Below are 16,969 nucleotides of genomic sequence, written 5' to 3' on the forward strand. Positions count from 1 at the left end.
ATAGCCAACTAACAATTGAGCTGGGTGGATTCTTGGGCCTGATCCTGTCTCAAGGATATTGTTCTGTGTGCTTGAAAATGTGGCTTGTAATTCCTTTTATCTCTCTTCCTTGCTGAATGTGTTCCAATGCTTTGTAGCGCTATAGCAATAGTGTCTTTTGCTGGTCTTCTCTCTCCTGTTTCTTTGTGTGATGCTGAAAGCACTGAGCCCCTGTGTATCCTGACCCTTTCTAGCCAGAGCTCCTTTCAGGTATTTTCAGCTGATGTAATTCCTAGCCTTTTTCCTCCCTTCACATCGCCAGCGTGTGGAGGAGCTGATGTTATTTCCTTCTCTCCTCCTGCAGCAACTGGAAGCCACGTATTGTGTCTTCTGTTTCTGCACATTTTTCTGCCTTTCGAACCTTGTTGCATTCCTCCCTTCCTCTCCACTGGTCTCTCTAAATACACAGGGCAAAATCTGCTCTAACGCAGGGAAGAGCAGCATTTCCTGGCCTCCCTGTATCCTGCCTCCACAGGGACTCTGGTGCTCCGAGGTATCTCAGAGGAAGGCTGTTTGTGGCGTGCTCATGGAGAGTCATTGTTTCTCCACAGTGCCTTTGGTACCACCCTTGTAGCCCTGCTCATGTTTGGGGCTTTGGTTTAGGCACCGTGGACCAGCATCAGAAAGGGTCAGGCTGCATACACCCATTTCCTCCAGCAATTACTGGTTTCTTCAGCATAATTGGGCTCTCTTGCTCCTCCACCATTCAGTCTCTGTGTGCTCTGGTGTTCTCATTACCTCTGTGTACCTCCAGATTAGCATTCTCTCTCTTTTGAAGGCAAGCTTGTGCCACTCTGGCACTTGTGATGTTCTTCCCTTGTTTCTTTTGATGATGGATGTTAAGCTATGCTTTTCCTTGTTGTTTGAGATTTTTGTCCTCTACTACTTGCCTGCTGTTGTTTTAAAAACCTGTTCTGCCTGCTTCTCCTGGCTTTCTAGTACGTGGGATGGAGAAGTCTTGGCTCCTCTGGGCTGGGCTTCTTCTGTTTGATCCTTAGCTAAGTGCAGAGTGTGAAATGAATTGTTGGGGTGCTGTGGGAAAGGCTGCTGTGGGGAGGCTGTTTAGCTTGAGCCTATGTCTTCTGTCATTGGATCTGTTCTGTGACCTGTCTGTGTCATGTTGACCTTGAATGTTTTCCACAGCATGCAATGCTCTGCAGGTGCTGTAAATTCCTTCTGTTCAACCATTTCATTCCAGCAAGCTGCTTATCAGGCACTCTTTTGAAAACTGTGTTCATATTTCATACACACAATTATTCAGCAACTATAAAAGGGGAAAATTCCTATTTATAGCACAAGGACCAGCATCAAATAGGACACTGAATTCTCACTGATAGAGGAAGTGACCTGTTCTCTAATGCAGCAATATTTCTGCTGAAAAGAAACAGCATCTTGGATGGGGGGGAGGGTTGAAAAGCCCTGGACCATCTCTTTCCATTAAAAATGTGCTGCAGTCCTAAAAATACAGTATCTGCCCTTCTCCCTTGCCGATGAAGCCATCTGCAACAGAGATTGCAGAAAAACCTTTCACTGTGGATTTGTGGTTAGTAGTAATGAGTCCACCGACTCCTGGTGGTCTGGTTTGGAGCCTGGTCTTAAGTTTCCAATCAATATCTGATCTCTGACCTTGACCTGGGAGCGAGGAGAACACTGCAAAGACTGCCTGCTGCGGGCAGGGAGCACAAATCCCTTGTCTGTAGACTTTGTACACACTCATGTGTGCAGCCCTGAAACAGAACGAGCACGTGGGGCTGAGGAACAAAGAACTGGCTGAGAGCGATGAATGGAGGGGGTGGAAAGGTGGGAAGAGCGCTGGGGGGTAACTGCTGTGAGGTAAGTGAGTGCCTGTTTTGTCTGAGCCTGCTTCCCATGACTGCCTCTGCTCTCCCTTCCAGGTACGTTGAGCCACGGCTTCTCCCAAGGCCATCACCGACCTTTGCCTGCTGCTGTTCCCTGTTGTCACCCTGTCCTTCTCAGGGTGTCCGAGCTCTTTAGGAAGAGCTGCAGTGGGTGATACCAAGCGAGACCCTGGGAGGTGGAGGAACAGCGGATGGGATTCCCTCTCCTGTCGCTGTGGCAACCGTTGGGAAGGGAAGCAGCAGTGGGGTGTGATGGGCGGCTGCATGCCTGTGGAGGGGTGTGATGGGGAGGCTGCGGAGGCAGGGCTGCGCTGACATCACCCGGGGAGGTGGCGCAGAGGGAAGGGGAGTGGGGAAGAGAGAGCCAGGGAGACTGCGGAGGGGAGAGCGCTGCATCAGGAGTGGGCTCCGGGGAGAGGTAAGAGATGCTCCGGGGGGCAGCGGGTCAGGGTGGGCTCCACGAGCGGCTGTGAGGTCAAAGCCTGCCTCGGCATCTTTCTGGCTTAACGTGCTGGCGTGGGGTGGCTCTTGGGCAGAAGCAACATTATACAATGCCTTAACAGCCTGCCACAGGAGGGCTTGGTCCTCGGGCAGTAATACCAGGTCAGTGCCTGGGTGGCTGGTGCAGAAACTGTAAATGTTGTCCCTGTGTGTGTCACTGACACTGCTGGGAAGAGCCAGGAGTACCTGCACCTCCAGGATGGGCTAAAGGGACTGGGGAGCAGCCCTGGTTCCTCTCTGGAGAAGGGGATCGGAGTTCTCTCTTGGGATTAGAGCACGAATCGTTGATGAAATGAATCAGAAGTTTGGAGACCCAGTCCCCTGAGCTGCATCTAACTAACAGGAGGCTGTAAGCAGAGCTGGTGCACCGGGACCAAGCCCAGAAGCATGAATTTAGGATGGGAATCCTCAGCTGCACATCTCTAGCAGCCTCAACACTTACCCTGCCTGTCCAGGAAGCAATAGTTCTCAGGAAGGCAGCCAGGTACACAATTATTGCTGGGAGCTATCTGGATGTGGATCCTGGGGATCTGCAGACCTGGAAGGCAAAATAACAAAGTCCTTGAAACTGCTCTGGATGTCGTATTGCCTTTTAGCATAACGGTTGCATAACGGGATCTGATCTGCTAGCGGAGAGAACAAGGGGTGGCGGTCACCTCTGTGCCCTGCAGCATGCCAGTGCTACCTATGTGCTCTGCTGGCCCATGGCCCTGGAGTGAATTTCATCTCTCCTCTTAATCCAAAAGCTGGGCTCGTTCTTTAATGCTTGAAAAAGCTGGTGGGTTTACAGCTCCGATTCCACAGCGGGAGGTGTACGGACTGTACACCTACAAGCAGGCTGGGCAGTAGTGCCCTGCAGTACATTAGCAAACCAGAAAGCGAGTTCATTAGCACTTACTCAATCTGTGCTAACCGGACTTTTGCCCATCACGATCCTCAATGTGTATCTGACTGAGGAAAGTACATCTGGGGTCAGAAGCCCATTGCTGGTAACCCCTGTGGGTGTTAGAAACCAGTACTGGGGTGGAGATGGAAGGAGGCACAAAGCAGAAGCTCAGTAGGGCTGAAGAAACCTTGTTTGAAATCCAAAACCAGGAAAAGGCCAATGCTCTTGTCATGACCATTTTGCTGAAATAACGTGTTCCCCGTGTCGGTTAAAGGGCTGGGGGCAGCAGTGGGGCCATGAAGAATTGTGGTCAGGAATGCCTGAGAGTGCATGAGAGAGCAGATTTGCAATATGGAGCACAAATATGCTTTAAATGCGGGAGGCTATTGCTGCGAGATGCACGATCCTCTCCCATGAAGGCACAGATGCTGGATCTATAGGGAGCATTTGGGAGCGGCCCAGGCCGGCTGTACTACTGTCTATTTTATGGTCATTCTGTGAACAGCAACAGCTTGTGCTGCTGTGTGGGACTTCTGTGGGAGCAACGGGTCAGAGGCCCCACGCTTGGAGGCTTTTAGGAGCAAGCTGCGGTGTTGTCACCCAGGTGGCTGCGTGGCCAGCTGCATTTCATGCCTCTGACGTGGGCGGGCAGGGGAGGAGAGGACCTGCTAGCAGCTCTCTGTGCCAGCCCTCAGTGCTGCACAGGGCAGCTGTGGTGGGAGGGAGCCAGCTCTGGATGGGCCCAGGCGCTCCCAAACGAGACCTTGCTGGGCACAGCCTGAACCAGGCTTCAGGATGCAGTTTAGGAAGGGTGCAGGAAGGAGTTAACACTGCCTTTCTGCAGTTTCAGACCCCGAGGTTGCAGTTCTGCATGGCCAGCAAGGTCTCGTTTGGGAGCGCCTGGACCCATCCAGAGCTGGCTCCCTCCAGAACTGCTTCTAAGTCACGTTTCAACTTGATTTTTTTCAAGGTTATTCAAAATGTAGTGGGGGAATGGCACCAGGACCTCCTAAGCAGAAAGGCCAAGTCAAACCTCCTTGACCTTCTCCACTGCTCAGCTGGCTCTATACTTGCCTACACTGCAAAAGGGATGATCATGTGAATATTACACAGCCTGGCATCTGCACATCAGCTGAAGCAGCTGAGTCTCTTGACACGCTCCTAGTGCCTTCATGCAATCTTGTTCCACAGCCATGCTGTATGAACTGTGCAGTTGGTCCCTACCATAGGCTTTCACTGCTAGATATACAATAATACAGAAATATAATAAATGGGAACTTGTGCTCTTCTGGGTGGCGGTATGCAGCCTGCAACACAAGCCCTCCTGGGAAAAGAGGGTTGCGGACCTGCAAGCCTCTGCAGCAACCCAGGGCAGCGGGAGGAGCTGCCCTTGTGCCAGTGTCCAGAGAGGGCCCTGGAAGCTGAGCCAGGTCCTGTAAGACATTTTAATCCTTCCTATTCCACAGTCTGTCTTGGCCATGACTCCACTGCAGTGAATGTTTTCCTGTTCCTTTGGCAGGGATGCACACAGGCACTCACAGGCGCCTACCCTGTGTTTGTTTTCACTCCTTATCTGGTACCATTAAGCGCAGGCAGGGAAGGCAGCACAGCAGCTGAGTCAAGGAGAGTGGGTTGGTGTGTTCCCACCGCTGCCTGGGCCACCCTGGAGTCCCCTCTATCCTCTTACTAAACCCAGGCTGGAATTTCCTTCTGCTGAGGTAGCTATTTGTTTAATAGCTGAGGGTACTTGTGTAATCAATAGTTGTCTGGTTCCCAAAGGAAATACTACCCTTTGGCCAAATCAACATTTCTATCTTTGCTATAAACCTGGTCTTAACTCAGCTCTGGGGGACTTTCGGTGCATTCCTGAACTACCTGTGCAACCCTGCCCCTTTTCTTTCCTACTGCTAGCATTGCTTTTTCTCTCTGAGGTTAAGCAAGAAGGGCTAGAAGTACATGGAGAAACTGCTGGAGCTGTTTCACTCTCTTTGGTCTTAGCCCCTCTCATGGCTCTGCCCAAACAGCTCATTCTCTGTGCTTGCTTCTCAGAGGAGGGCGGTGAGGACAGAGTCAATGGGATCCTCACGGCCAAGGGCATAGCTGATATAACTCCCAGTCCATGGGCTCCAGGAGAACTTGGCTCAGCTGCTGTCAGCAGAAGAAAAACTGTTCCCATCACACAGCAGGACCTGTATCCCAGAGAAGCAGGGCTGGAAGAGACAGTGCGCATAGTAAGGCTCCATGGCTGCAAATAAATTTTCCTTGCAAACAGGCAAAGGCACCGACTCCCTGGAGCTGGATTTCCACTGGTTCCGTCTCAGCAGCCAAAGACTGGGCTGTGGTTCTGGGCCCCAGTTTCCTCTGACCAAAGGAGGCCACGGGGTTTGTTCTGCTGCTGGGGCAGTTGAAACACCCTTGCTGTGTATTGTTAGCATCTCTGCACATCTCTCTTATTTCCAAACCAGAAAAGGTCACAGAGACCCAAGAGAAACCCACTTCCCTCCTTCACTGGAACTCCTCTTTCTGCCTTGCACATGCTTTTGTTGCCATCTCTTGCTCGCCAAACACAGGAACAAACACTGGGGTTTGGCAGGGCTCAAAGCCCTGGCTTGTTGGATGGGAAAGAGGCATTCTTGGTCCTCAGCCCAGGGACAGGGCTCTGCTCCACGTCCACTGCCAGGTTCTCCAGCTGCAATTTTGGTGCTCATCCCATGCTGAGAGCACTGTTCCTATGTGTCTGGGGATGGGCAGTACCCCTGGGTGCTGGGTTGTGAATCCTGCAGGAGATCCACAGAAAGTGGGTGGGAATAGCTGGAGCAGGACCCAGAGCTACGTGAACCGCAGCATGCTGCTGTGGCTGAGCTGCACGTACAGTGGGAAGCGCAGGAGTCAGTGCTGCCTTGAGAGGCTTTTCCCCAAATATGCCTGGTGGCAGGGGAGCAGGGAAAGGCAGAGGGGGGCCATGTAAAGTCAGGCTGTCTCAGCTTTGTTTAAATAGGGCTGTTATTGCCAACAGTTGCCCCCTGAGAGAGTGCAGGGCTTACGCTGGGAAGGGATCCTGTAACTCTCGAGACAGCTGGGAGGCACTTGGCACATACTGCTGTTTCAGTGGCAGGCACTGGACTTTCTCTGGTGCTCAGGGGACCTGGGATGGCAGCCAGGATCAGAGAGGGCAGAGACGGTCATAGCTGCTGCCTCCCTGTTAGAAGAATGCTATGGAGCAAGAGGAGCAGGGCCTGAGTTCGGAGAAGCATTTGAGGTCTCGGTGGATGCTGATTGCCCCAGAAACCTCCCACTCAATTTTCTGCTGTGCACAGTCCAGCCTCCTCAGACAGCACAGGGGGTAGTTTGCTTAATGACTGGCTAAGGCAGCTCACAGGCAGCATCAGCCCCAGAGAGGGCAGGGGGTTTCTCACGGTGGTGAAGGGATGCAGGACAGGAGGGAGGGAGAAGCGGAATTTCCTGGCTGTGGTAAAGGTGGGCTCTGCTTGAAGAGAAGGTAGAGGGAATGGGCTTGTGGTCATGGCATTAGGTCGAGGGAAGGAAGGGGTGGGTCAGTGGCAAACCCCAGCAGAACAAACTCCATTTACCTTTCCATGCTGGCCCATGAAAGAAGGACACACCGAACTACAGCTCCCCTCTCCCCTTGCCAACCTTGTTCTGCTGCAGAGAGAACAGAGCGCTGGGGGAGCAGCCCTGGGCTGAACAAGGCTGAGGGCAGGGGCTTGGCCACCAAGGGTCAGGCTGGGGAAATATCTCATCTGAGACAAGGGAACCCTGACCAAGCTGATTTTCAAAGTGAGACACTCATATGTTTCCCACCTGGTTAGTGCTGGCTCAGCCCTCTGGAAAATGACACACGTTTTCCTTGCTGCAGGGCCAGAGGGCTGTGCTGGGAGTACTCTGCTGCTCTCCCATCCCGGCTGCAGACGGGAGGTGCTGCTGGCAGGGTGCAGAATCACTCCTCTTTCCCCTTTTGACAGCTGTTGCTAGTTATGAAAATGGGAATGTTCCCTAGCCAGTTCTTAGCAGGAACCGCCCTTTCCAGGGCTGGCTGCATGGGCTGTTTCTTCCTCTTCCCACCTCCTGACAGTAGTTAGATCTGGGTACGTTCTAGTCTTGGCGAAGCACTGGCCTTCCCTGCTCCACTCCTCACACAATGCACAGGAGAGGCCCGTGGTTGTGGCCTGTGAAGGGGCGGATGTTTGTTTCTTGCCTCAGATCAATACAATTCTTGAGTCAATTCTCTTCCTAAAGCACAAAGAAAGAAATAAGAAATGCTGGGACCAGTCCTGCTGTGGGGATTTATACCCCAAGCTGTCTGCAAGTAAGCCTTGTTCCTAGCACAGAGACCCTGACACCAGCTACCGTCCCCTCTCCCCACAGTGCAGGGTGGCGATCACACCTCGCAGGAGAGTGGTAGGGACATCACAGCATCTTGCAGGAAACTCGTTTCTTGTCACATCCGATGGAGAGGCCAAGTGAGTGTCCAACAGCATGGACAAGGGAACACCGGGCAAAGCTTAGCGAAGACGGGAAGGAGACAGCAGGGTTTATTGGTACTGGAAGCTGTGGGTGTCCAAAGCTTAGCAAGATTTGCAAAGGGGTCAAGCATCTCTATAGGCAGTGAGGCTGTGCAGAAGTTACCACTGATTTTAGTTGCAGTAGGGTAGGAAACCCTGGGGTTCGGAGCTTAAGCCAATTTCTAAGAGAAAATAGCCAAACTAGCACGAAAGGGAAACAACTCCACGCCAGCTTACTTGCCCTGTCCTTGCAGCAGCCAGTGTTGGCTACTCAGAGGATACTGATGGCACAGAAGTGGGTGGATTCAGGCCACATCCTACCCCAGCAGGATGAGTTCCTTGGAAAGCCCAAATGGCACAACTGAGCTAACTCAGGAAGAAGTTGTCTGGCTAATGCCAAGGTCAGTCTGAGTAACTCCCTTCACTATCTCTTCCACTTTTGTTGTGTGATGAGGCAGGAAGCTGAAAACTCCGCAGCTGCTTTTGGGACCCCAGGCACAGGTCGGTGAGCAGCGGCCGCCCTGGTTCTGAAATAACAGATGAGTGTGTTAGCACCAAGCTCCCTGTGCTCAGCTCCCTCCCTCCCTCCTAACGGCACATGACAGAATTTCCTTGTTTTTTATTTCAGAGCTCAGGGAAAATTTCTGCCACCAGCTCTGAGTTAAATAAAAAGTTGGCAAATTCAGGAGGAAATGTGGCTTCATGCAGCAAGGGGCTAACCTTTGGAATTACTTTGCAAGTTGGTTAAGTGAAATATGATAACTGGTTTGGAAATATCCTGATGGTTTTATGGCCTTTAATAATGTCTGTACTTCTGTACCCAGACAAGGGTCAGCAGACCGCTCCAAGACATGACTAGATCCCCCTAGAGGGATAAAGAAAGAATTCTCTTCCTGTCTTTCCCCGTCTTGTTGTGATTCCCATTGCTCAGTTTCTGTAAAGCACAGGAATTACCCCAGGCCAGAGCAACCACATGGCCTGTTCCCATGAACCCCACTTTGGTATGAGAGCAATCTCTGTGTTACAGCACTTCTGGAGGTGCTGAGGTGGTATGTGTTTTGGAAACTTTGCCTCTGAGACAAAGAAGTGCAGAGTTGTTACTCAGGAGAAAGAAATACCACATCTGTGTCCTCAGGAGCAGATGGTAGGGTTTGAGCTCCATGCTAATATTCTCCCAACTGGTCCTGAAGTGACCTGAGATGTTCAGATCTCTCTGTGAGAGACTGAGGGAGTGTGGATATGTCTCTTCCCCTGCCAAGATGAAAACAGTCCTGAAAGGACTTTTCTTATTTAGCTTATACTGTCCCCAGCTCCAGCGCAGGGCTGTGAGGGTTGGGTGGCAGCTCTAAAGGGGTCTTATTTCACCGTGTCCAGTGACGCTCTTGTCCTTGAAAGTTCTGCTGAGACTTTTCTCTTCCCAGTTGTTAACTGGTGCTTTGTGGGATCAAGGCTCAAACCTCCTTTGAGGCCAAGCAGCCATAGGGACAGGCTTCAGCCACCACTTGCCCACAACAGGCAGGTCCCTCTGGTACTCAATTCACTGGAGCCTTCTCCCATTAGCAGGTCACTGCGAGCAGTGGATTATAGCCTGGCAACAGGGACACTGAAACAGGCAAGCCCCGAAACTGCAGCGCCTGCTCCACTACACAGCAAAATAGGTCGTGCATCAGCAAATGAAAAAGGACAGATGGTGTCTGCTAATACAGCTTAGTTTATGGCCTGCAGGATTAACTCACTAGTTGTCATGTCTGCAGAAAATAGGAAATGGGTGGGTCGGGTGGAGGAAACATGTGGTGTGCCCAGCCCTACCTGTGTTTGTAGGAGGCACCAGCTGGAAAGGATGTCAGAGATGCTGCGAGGTTTTGAGATGCTGCTGAAGGGCTGCCAGTGCCTCTCTGGGGGCCTGGGCACTAGAACTAATGCCTTGTACCAAGCCTTCCCATCCAGCTCCGGTTCCCACACTCCCACCGCAAAGGTCAGTGCTGTAGGGAGAAAGATGCTGAACCATGCAGGGATCCTCAACAGAGACAGGGACACTGTTTGTGGTCTCTGCGCCAGCAACGGCTCTGCAGGAGAAGCCCACAGCTTCCTGTCCTGCGCCAGCTGCAGGACAGCCTCCAGTTCAGCCTTTTGAACTCCCAAGCAGCCACGTGTCTGCAGGAGTAAGACAGAAAGCTGAGGCAGAAGCCTCAGGTCTTTTCAGTGCCTCCTCTGTGACACACTGTTCCCTTTCCTGGAAACCAGGCCAGTGCCTCACTCTGTTCTCCTTGCAGAAATCGAGCCCCGTGCCAGTGCTCTAGCTTCTCTGCATCTGCTCTCTTGAGGGCAGAACAAACCCTTCCTCGGTCCTCCACAAATGGTCCTCCTGAAGATTTCACCTTGATCCTTGCTGCCTCTGTTGCGGCCACGTTTGCTCACGTCCTGCAAGATGCTGAGCATCCCAAAAACCAGCTGTCATCAGGGAGACAGGAGAGCCTCCAGAGCCAGTGCTAGGTTCCTGCCCTGCCATGCCATCTCCATGCCTCTTGCTGGTGGGACCTGGCTCTCCCCACTGAGTGCCTGGCCACCCCAGCACAGTGTGGCCAGGACAGGGAGCTGCCTGCAGCTGGCAGAGGTGTTTGTCACCCCCACCTTCTTCTAGCCACAACCAGCTGTCACAGGCACTGGGGTTTTCTCCAGTGACTAATTTGCCTGTGTTTATGCCAACAGCAAACACATAATTGTCTGTTTAACAGCTCGGGTGAGGAGGGAGTCTGGCTGCTTTCTCGTACTGTAGGGATCAGACCAACACTTTCCTGATGGCAGCACCCTACTGTGCTAAACCTTCTCAGTTACAAATCCCCTGTCATTAAGGATAGCAGGTCACCAGTAAAAGTGAATCAAGAGCAAGGATCATTGTTATTTCTGTCCCCAAAGCCATACAATGAGTGTGCGGGACAGCAGGTGTACAAAGAAATCAGAACAGCCTGTGCTTTTATTACAGAAGGAAATGCTTCTTTTGTAGAAGGGAAAAGCATGTCAGATTACTATTAAAAGTAATTGCTTAATGCTCCTTACCTTTACGTCATTGCTGAAGTAGACAGTGGTTATCTCCGAGTCCCTGTTCGGGGTCTCCTTTCGATGCACATCTCAGTGACAGGGCTAACCCCGTGGCCATCCTGGCTGGCTGAGCCCTGGAGGAGACAGAATGGTGAGCTACATGGGCATGCAAGCCTCCAAGTTCTTCCCCCTCAAAATTTCCCCACCTCCCACCTCTTTTATCAGCTGCTGACAAGACTTGCCATGTGTGTAGGCGGCTCCCAAGCTTACAAGACGATTCCCTGCTACCCCCACCTCCATCCCTGAGAGTATTCAGGATTTTGAGGAGGGGAAGCACAGCATTCCTCTGTTTGCAGGCCTGTTCTGCAAGGGACGTGCGACGCTTTCAGAGTTACCATGTGGTAACTCTCTCCCAGTATTTCACATGACAGCATCTTCCCCGGAAAGTCACAGCAGGGAGTGGAAGATTGCTGTGCTGTGCGTGTGGGTGTTAGGAGGGAGCAGAGTGGGATGGGGAGAGGAGGTGTAACCACAGACTAAACCAGAACAAATCCTCTTGGAAGAGCCTTGAATTTGTGATCCTAGGGTTCGCATCTCCTGCCTTTTCCTCTTCATTTAAAAGAATGTCAATCCTTGTTAAGTCTAGCAGAGAAAAAGAGTCAAGCAGAATCATCTCTTCCTTTCCTGAACACATCTCAGGGGACCACGAGAGGCAAACAGAACATGAACTAACTAGATCAACCCAGAAAGTGTGTGCAGATTTGCACACTGGGGAGAGCCCTCCCCAGCCACTGGTGTCTTCCCTGGAGAGACATAAATGGCCGTTAATGACATCTCCATCTGAGAAATGATCAGAGTGCATGTCATTACAAACCAGTGTTTCCCCAGGGCCCTGGCAGAAAATGACCCCAATGAGCTTCAGTTCTTGAATACACAGCTGCTACCTCGTGAATGCAAAGCATCCCTCGCTACCGATCTCAAAGCTCTCAGAGTTACGCTTCGTCAAAGCCCTCCAACAGACCAAGACTGCCATCCCTGCTCTGCACACCAAGGGGCCCCAAGAGGACTGAGGGAAGCCCACATGCTCCTGGCACGACTCTTCAGGGCAGGGAGCTGGGATGAGAGCCCACACTGCACCTCTGAGAGGTTTAAAACTACCTTTGTGCCACTTGGATTTGTCTGTCCCTCTCGTCTTCATCTAGATCTGCGAGTACAGCAGCCTCTCAGGTTTGTCTGCAAAGTGTCACAGCATGCGCTTGGCTGTGCCCTGTGGTGGGTCCACAGGAGAGAGACCCTTAGAGCTGTAACCTGCATCTTGGCACTGGTGAATCCTGACGCCTCTGGATCCCTTTGACAGCCCTGGCTATCCCACCTGAGCAGGGCCAAAGGTCTCAACCTGCCCAGCGTGGCCAGAGCTGAGTCATTCCAGAGTGCCCCTGTCTGGCAATAAGGAAGAATTCCCGGTATAAAGCTGTTCCCCTCCTTCCCCCATTTCATCACGTCTGTGGCTATTTCACAAAGAAGTAACATGAGCTGGATTTTCTCTAAACTCAATCTGCTCCGCAACACAGCCTGTCACCCACAAATAAGCACCCATCCCTTCCTGGTTAAAGAGGGAGAAACCCCAAGAAGACCCACGCACTTCTAGAGAAAAGTCTCTTCCAGGGAGCGGTTCACACCTCAGGGTCAGAATGACCTGGAGGTTTCAGGCAGACTGAATCTTTCCGTGTCCCAAAATAGCCGTTTCAACATCCCCCTGTGTCCTGCAGGCCAGGGGTGAGAGCAACAGGCAGTTATTACCATACCTGTGACATCTGGCTAACCAGGAAAGGGGGTGGTGAGCAAAGGGGACGTGGCAGGAGCTGGAGTTTCTAATTTATCGGCTGCAAACCAAAGCCAGTGGGCCTGCCCGCCAGCACCCCACCGCAGCAATATTCCCAGCCATGGCACACACCAGTCCCTCCATGCAAATCCTCCCAGTCTGAGAGCCGAGTTTCGCAATCCCTTCCCCGCAGCCAGCCTCTGCTTTCACTCTCTGAATTACGAAGGGGAATTTTCATTACATCACCAGAGGCATCTTCCTCCTTTATGCCAGTGACAGAGCTGTCACTCTGCTTTGCAGGGGGTTTTGGGGTGTGGGTGGCTGGGCTATTTCTTTGGAAAGCAGTATTGTGCCTCTCAAAAGTGGGTTCAGCCCAGACCAGCCTCCCTAGCTGGTCCATCCAGACTGGGAACGGCACTGGGCAGTGCAGGTTGGCTCCAGCTGGTGCCTGGACAAAGCACGCCCTGCACTGCTGCTGGAAGCTTTCCTGGGAGATACAGCGTGTTCAGGTGGCTTTAAAAGTCGCCTGTGCCAAATCCTGCCCTGATTTAAGCAGCGGGGTTGGAAGTCAGCAGTCTTCTAGCTTTCTGCCAGTGTAAGCAAGAGCAAATTTGCCTATTGGAGCTGGAATTTGTGAAGCGGTTCACTGAAGCATTTGAATCCCGCCCACCTCGCCCCACCCCTCCCTTCTATTTTATTTTAATTTTTATTTATCTTTTCAAATATCCCTCAGTTAAACAAACGGTCAAACTGGTGACCATTTCCCTGCAGCCCTAGGGAGGGGCTGAGCTGATCTCATTCCCAATCCGGTGACTTTCCAATCAGCTTCTTTCCTCCCCTCCCTGGCAGCCTGCTTCTGTGCCCTCTCCTTCCCAGCCCCAGCTCCTGGCTGGGTTGGTCTCTTTTTTCAATTTGAATCAAAACAAACTACCAGGTTCAAACTGCTCCCTAGTCAGGAACATGCTGAACGGGAGCCTCTGCTCCTGGCAAGGGCTACGGAAACTTGCCACGAAGAAACACCTCAGCCATGGAGAGAACTTGTTTTCAAGTAGATGGTATGTCTGGACCACAGCAAGGTCAGGACAGTTAGAAGTCTGTATCTCTGAGCTCTGTAAAAGCACCGAATTCCCTCAAACATACAAAGACTTGGCAAGAGGTCTGTGCAGCTCGGGAGCAGGGGAGATGACTCTGATGGCAGCACGAGTCCCTTGGATTTACCCTGGCCTCCCCCAGCCCTGTTTGTCGCATTCCTCATATGAAGGAATGAAGAGTCATTTCTGCCCCATCAGCGCATCGCGAGCTGATGCCTTTCCCAGGGACTCCAGATGGTTTTGCTCTCTGTCTCTCTGTTTGTGTCTGCACTACTGGTAATTCAGGCCTGTCTCACATTAGCTTTTGAGATGAAACCTTCCCACAATTAGTTACAGTCTGTGCTCTTGCGCTGCAAAGGACGTAGGGCTGAGCTGTCAGAGCGCTGTCTGGGAGATCCGTCCCACACACGAGTCCTGTTCAGGTTTCTCTATTTCAGTCAGGAGTGTGATTTTTCTAGTGAAATCATCAAACCAAGACAGTCTCTGCTACAGATGGGTAGCGACAGCCATTTAGAGATGCCTCATACCTGGCTCATCTCAGACAGGAATGGCAAATTTCAATATAATCTTGTTTTACACCAGTGCAACATCCCTCCTCCCTTTCTCTGGCCTTCTTTTCCCACCACTGAAATAGGGAGAGGATCCTGTCACTCCAGGAGCGCCACATCACAACTGTCAGAAAAATGCTAAGCTTCTTCATGCCTGCCCATTACCTGCCAGGGACCGGAGCTCAGCAGCTCACACTGCTCAGGGGCAACACGCTCCACAGACACCCTTGTAGCACCCCTGCCTCTCTTGGAGGAGAAATGTTTGGCTCCCTTGCTAAATTAGCTTGCTAATAACAGGGTTCTTGATATCCCAGGCAGGAATTTAACACTCCAAGGCCAATCCTAAGTGTGGTCCAAAACTGCCAGCTGGGCCAAAGCCATTTGTATTGTGGCAGGAATGCCAGAGCGCAGCTGAGATGAGGGATAGCTGGAAAATATCTGGGAAATATAAGCTCTAGGGAAGGACTTGGGTGCAGCAGGTATCTCAAGATAAGCACTAAGTGAGGGTATATGGCAGGCACAGAATTAATGAAGAAAAGCACAAGGAAGGTAACAAGAGAGCTGAAGGGTATTAGGAGAGGCGGAAGCTTCATTTGTATGCTTTTGTGCAGGTGATTCACTCCCTCTGTGCCTTCATTCATCCATCCATCAAACAGGGAAGCGGCATCATTATCGCTGCTGTATAGACAGGCACGGGGTCTTTGCCTACAGCAAGTCAGGCAGCGCAAGCACTGAAATGCAGGTGCTTCTGACTGTCAGCCTGGGTTCGGTTCGCTAAATCCCATTCTCCATCCCAGAGGTACCGAACAGGGCCTCTGCAGCCAGGAAGGAGCCTGGTAATAACTATGCAAATAGGCTTTGCTGAGAGGAATGGTTTCAGGAATGATGATGGCTGGAAGGCAGTGATGAAGCCACACTTGTCACATGAATAACTACAGTCTGTCCAGTCAGGAGCTGACAGTCTACAGGGAAAGCAGCCCCTTCTGTGCCAATTTAACACGCACTCCAGAGCCACAGCAGATCTTTCTGCTTCGCCTCCCCTGCATAATAAGAGGCAGCGTCCTTCCCATTAGCTGATCTGCCTTTGAACAGGAGGCGAGCTTGGCAGCCCCCATGGGCACGGGGGAACCCTGGAAGGAAACAGAGGCTTTTACATGATGTGGGTTGTTGTTTCAGTGTCTCTGCACGAGAGGCTAAACCCTGCAGTTAGGAAGAGTTCCTCAGTCGGTAAATCTCCACTCGACGCTTCACAAATATCACAGAGGAACAAGGTCCCTTGGTGGGATGAATGGATTTAGATTTAGAGGGGACTCCTGCGGTTACAGACTCCCCTTCTCCAACAAGAGACACGTTACAAAGCGAACCGCCCCAGGGAACACCCCACACTCATCCCCCGGCTCCCTCACACCCACCTGGGTCGGGGGATGCCTGGGGCTGGGTGAGGCCTGCAGGCCGCCGTGGCCCACGCCAGGCCAGGTAGTGGTGCTCCAGGCCACGGGGCCCCGCCAGCACCCAGGACGGGCGGCTGGATGCCGAGGGGAGCCGCTGGGGCGGGCGGGCAACCGGCGCCGCTACGCCGCGGGCCTCGGGCCTTGGGCCTCCCCATGGGCGCTGCCCGCAACCAAAATGGCGGCGCGGACGGCCGCGCCCGGGGCGGGGCGGGGCGGGGCGGGGCGGGGCGGGGCGGGGCGGGGCGGGGCGGCTGCGCAGTGGGCGGGGCGGGCGCGGTGCCGCACTCACTCAGCTCCGGCGCCGCTGTCGTTGCAGCGGGGCGGTGGGACGCTGCGCCCGGAGCTGCCCCTCGTCCTGCGGAACGACCCTCGCCTGGCGCCGCCGCCACACCCGGACTCCCACCGCCGGCGGACACCGCTGCCCGGCCGCCGCCATGGGCTCTGAGCGGGACTCTGAGTCGCCGCGCTCCTCCTCCATCCACTCGGCCGCCGCCAAGTGCCCGAAGCCCGGCCGCCGCCGCCGCCTCTCCTTCCAGAGCGTCTTCTCCGCCGCCGCCGCCTCTGCCGCCGGCGGCCGCCGCCGCACCAAGGCCGAGCCGCCCCCCGCCGCCCCGCCGCCGCCCCCCGCTGCCCCGCCGGCCCCACCGCCGCCGCCGCCCCCGCCGCCGCCCCCCGAGGAAGCCCCGGTGGTCCCGGAGGGCGGCGGCGAAGAGGAGCTGGAGTGCCCGCTGTGCCTGGTGCGGCAGCCGGCGGAGAACGCCCCGCGGCTGCTGTCGTGTCCGCACCGGTCGTGCGGGGCCTGCCTGCGGCAGTACCTGCGCATCGAGATCACCGAGTCCCGCGTCAACATCTGCTGCCCCGAGTGCAGCGAGCGCCTCAACCCCGCCGACATCCGCCGCCTGCTCCGCGACTCCCCGCACCTGGTGGCCAAGTACGAGGAGTTCATGCTGCGCCGCTGCCTGGCCGCAGACCCCGACTGCCGCTGGTGCCCGGCCCCCGACTGCGGGTGAGTCCGGGGGTGCTGCCCCCCATCCTGGGACAGCCGGGGGAGGGGGGACCCTCTGTCCCATAGGGTGCTGCCCCCCGTCCTGGGACAGCCTGGGGAGTGCTGCTGTCCCCGTAGGGTGCTGCCCCACTATCCTGGGACAGCTTGGGGAGGGGGAGCTCTCTGACCCCATAGGGTGCTGCCCCCCCCCCATCCTGGGACAGC

The 16,969-nt window shown here is 53.7% G+C and overlaps 1 protein-coding gene across 2 annotated transcripts in view; it reads left to right on the forward strand.

Moving 5' to 3' along the window:
• The first annotated feature begins 77 nt into the window (after positions 1-77).
• The window catches only part of RNF19B (ring finger protein 19B), a 28,299-nt gene continuing 11,407 nt past the window's right edge, over positions 78-16,969 (forward strand). The window contains exons 1-2 of one of the 2 annotated variants that reach the window (XM_055704033.1): positions 78-2,316; positions 16,076-16,765. In XM_055704033.1, the coding sequence (XP_055560008.1) occupies positions 16,194-16,765 (572 nt within the window). In that variant the 5' untranslated portion in view covers positions 78-2,316; positions 16,076-16,193. Of the gene's footprint in view, positions 2,317-2,862; positions 2,884-16,075; positions 16,766-16,969 lie in introns of those variants that run through there. The other variant, XM_005447430.4, reaches the window with a different exon arrangement.

Source organism: Falco cherrug, chromosome 3 (assembly GCF_023634085.1).
Source record: "Falco cherrug isolate bFalChe1 chromosome 3, bFalChe1.pri, whole genome shotgun sequence".
Lineage (NCBI taxonomy): Eukaryota > Metazoa > Chordata > Aves > Falconiformes > Falconidae > Falco > Falco cherrug.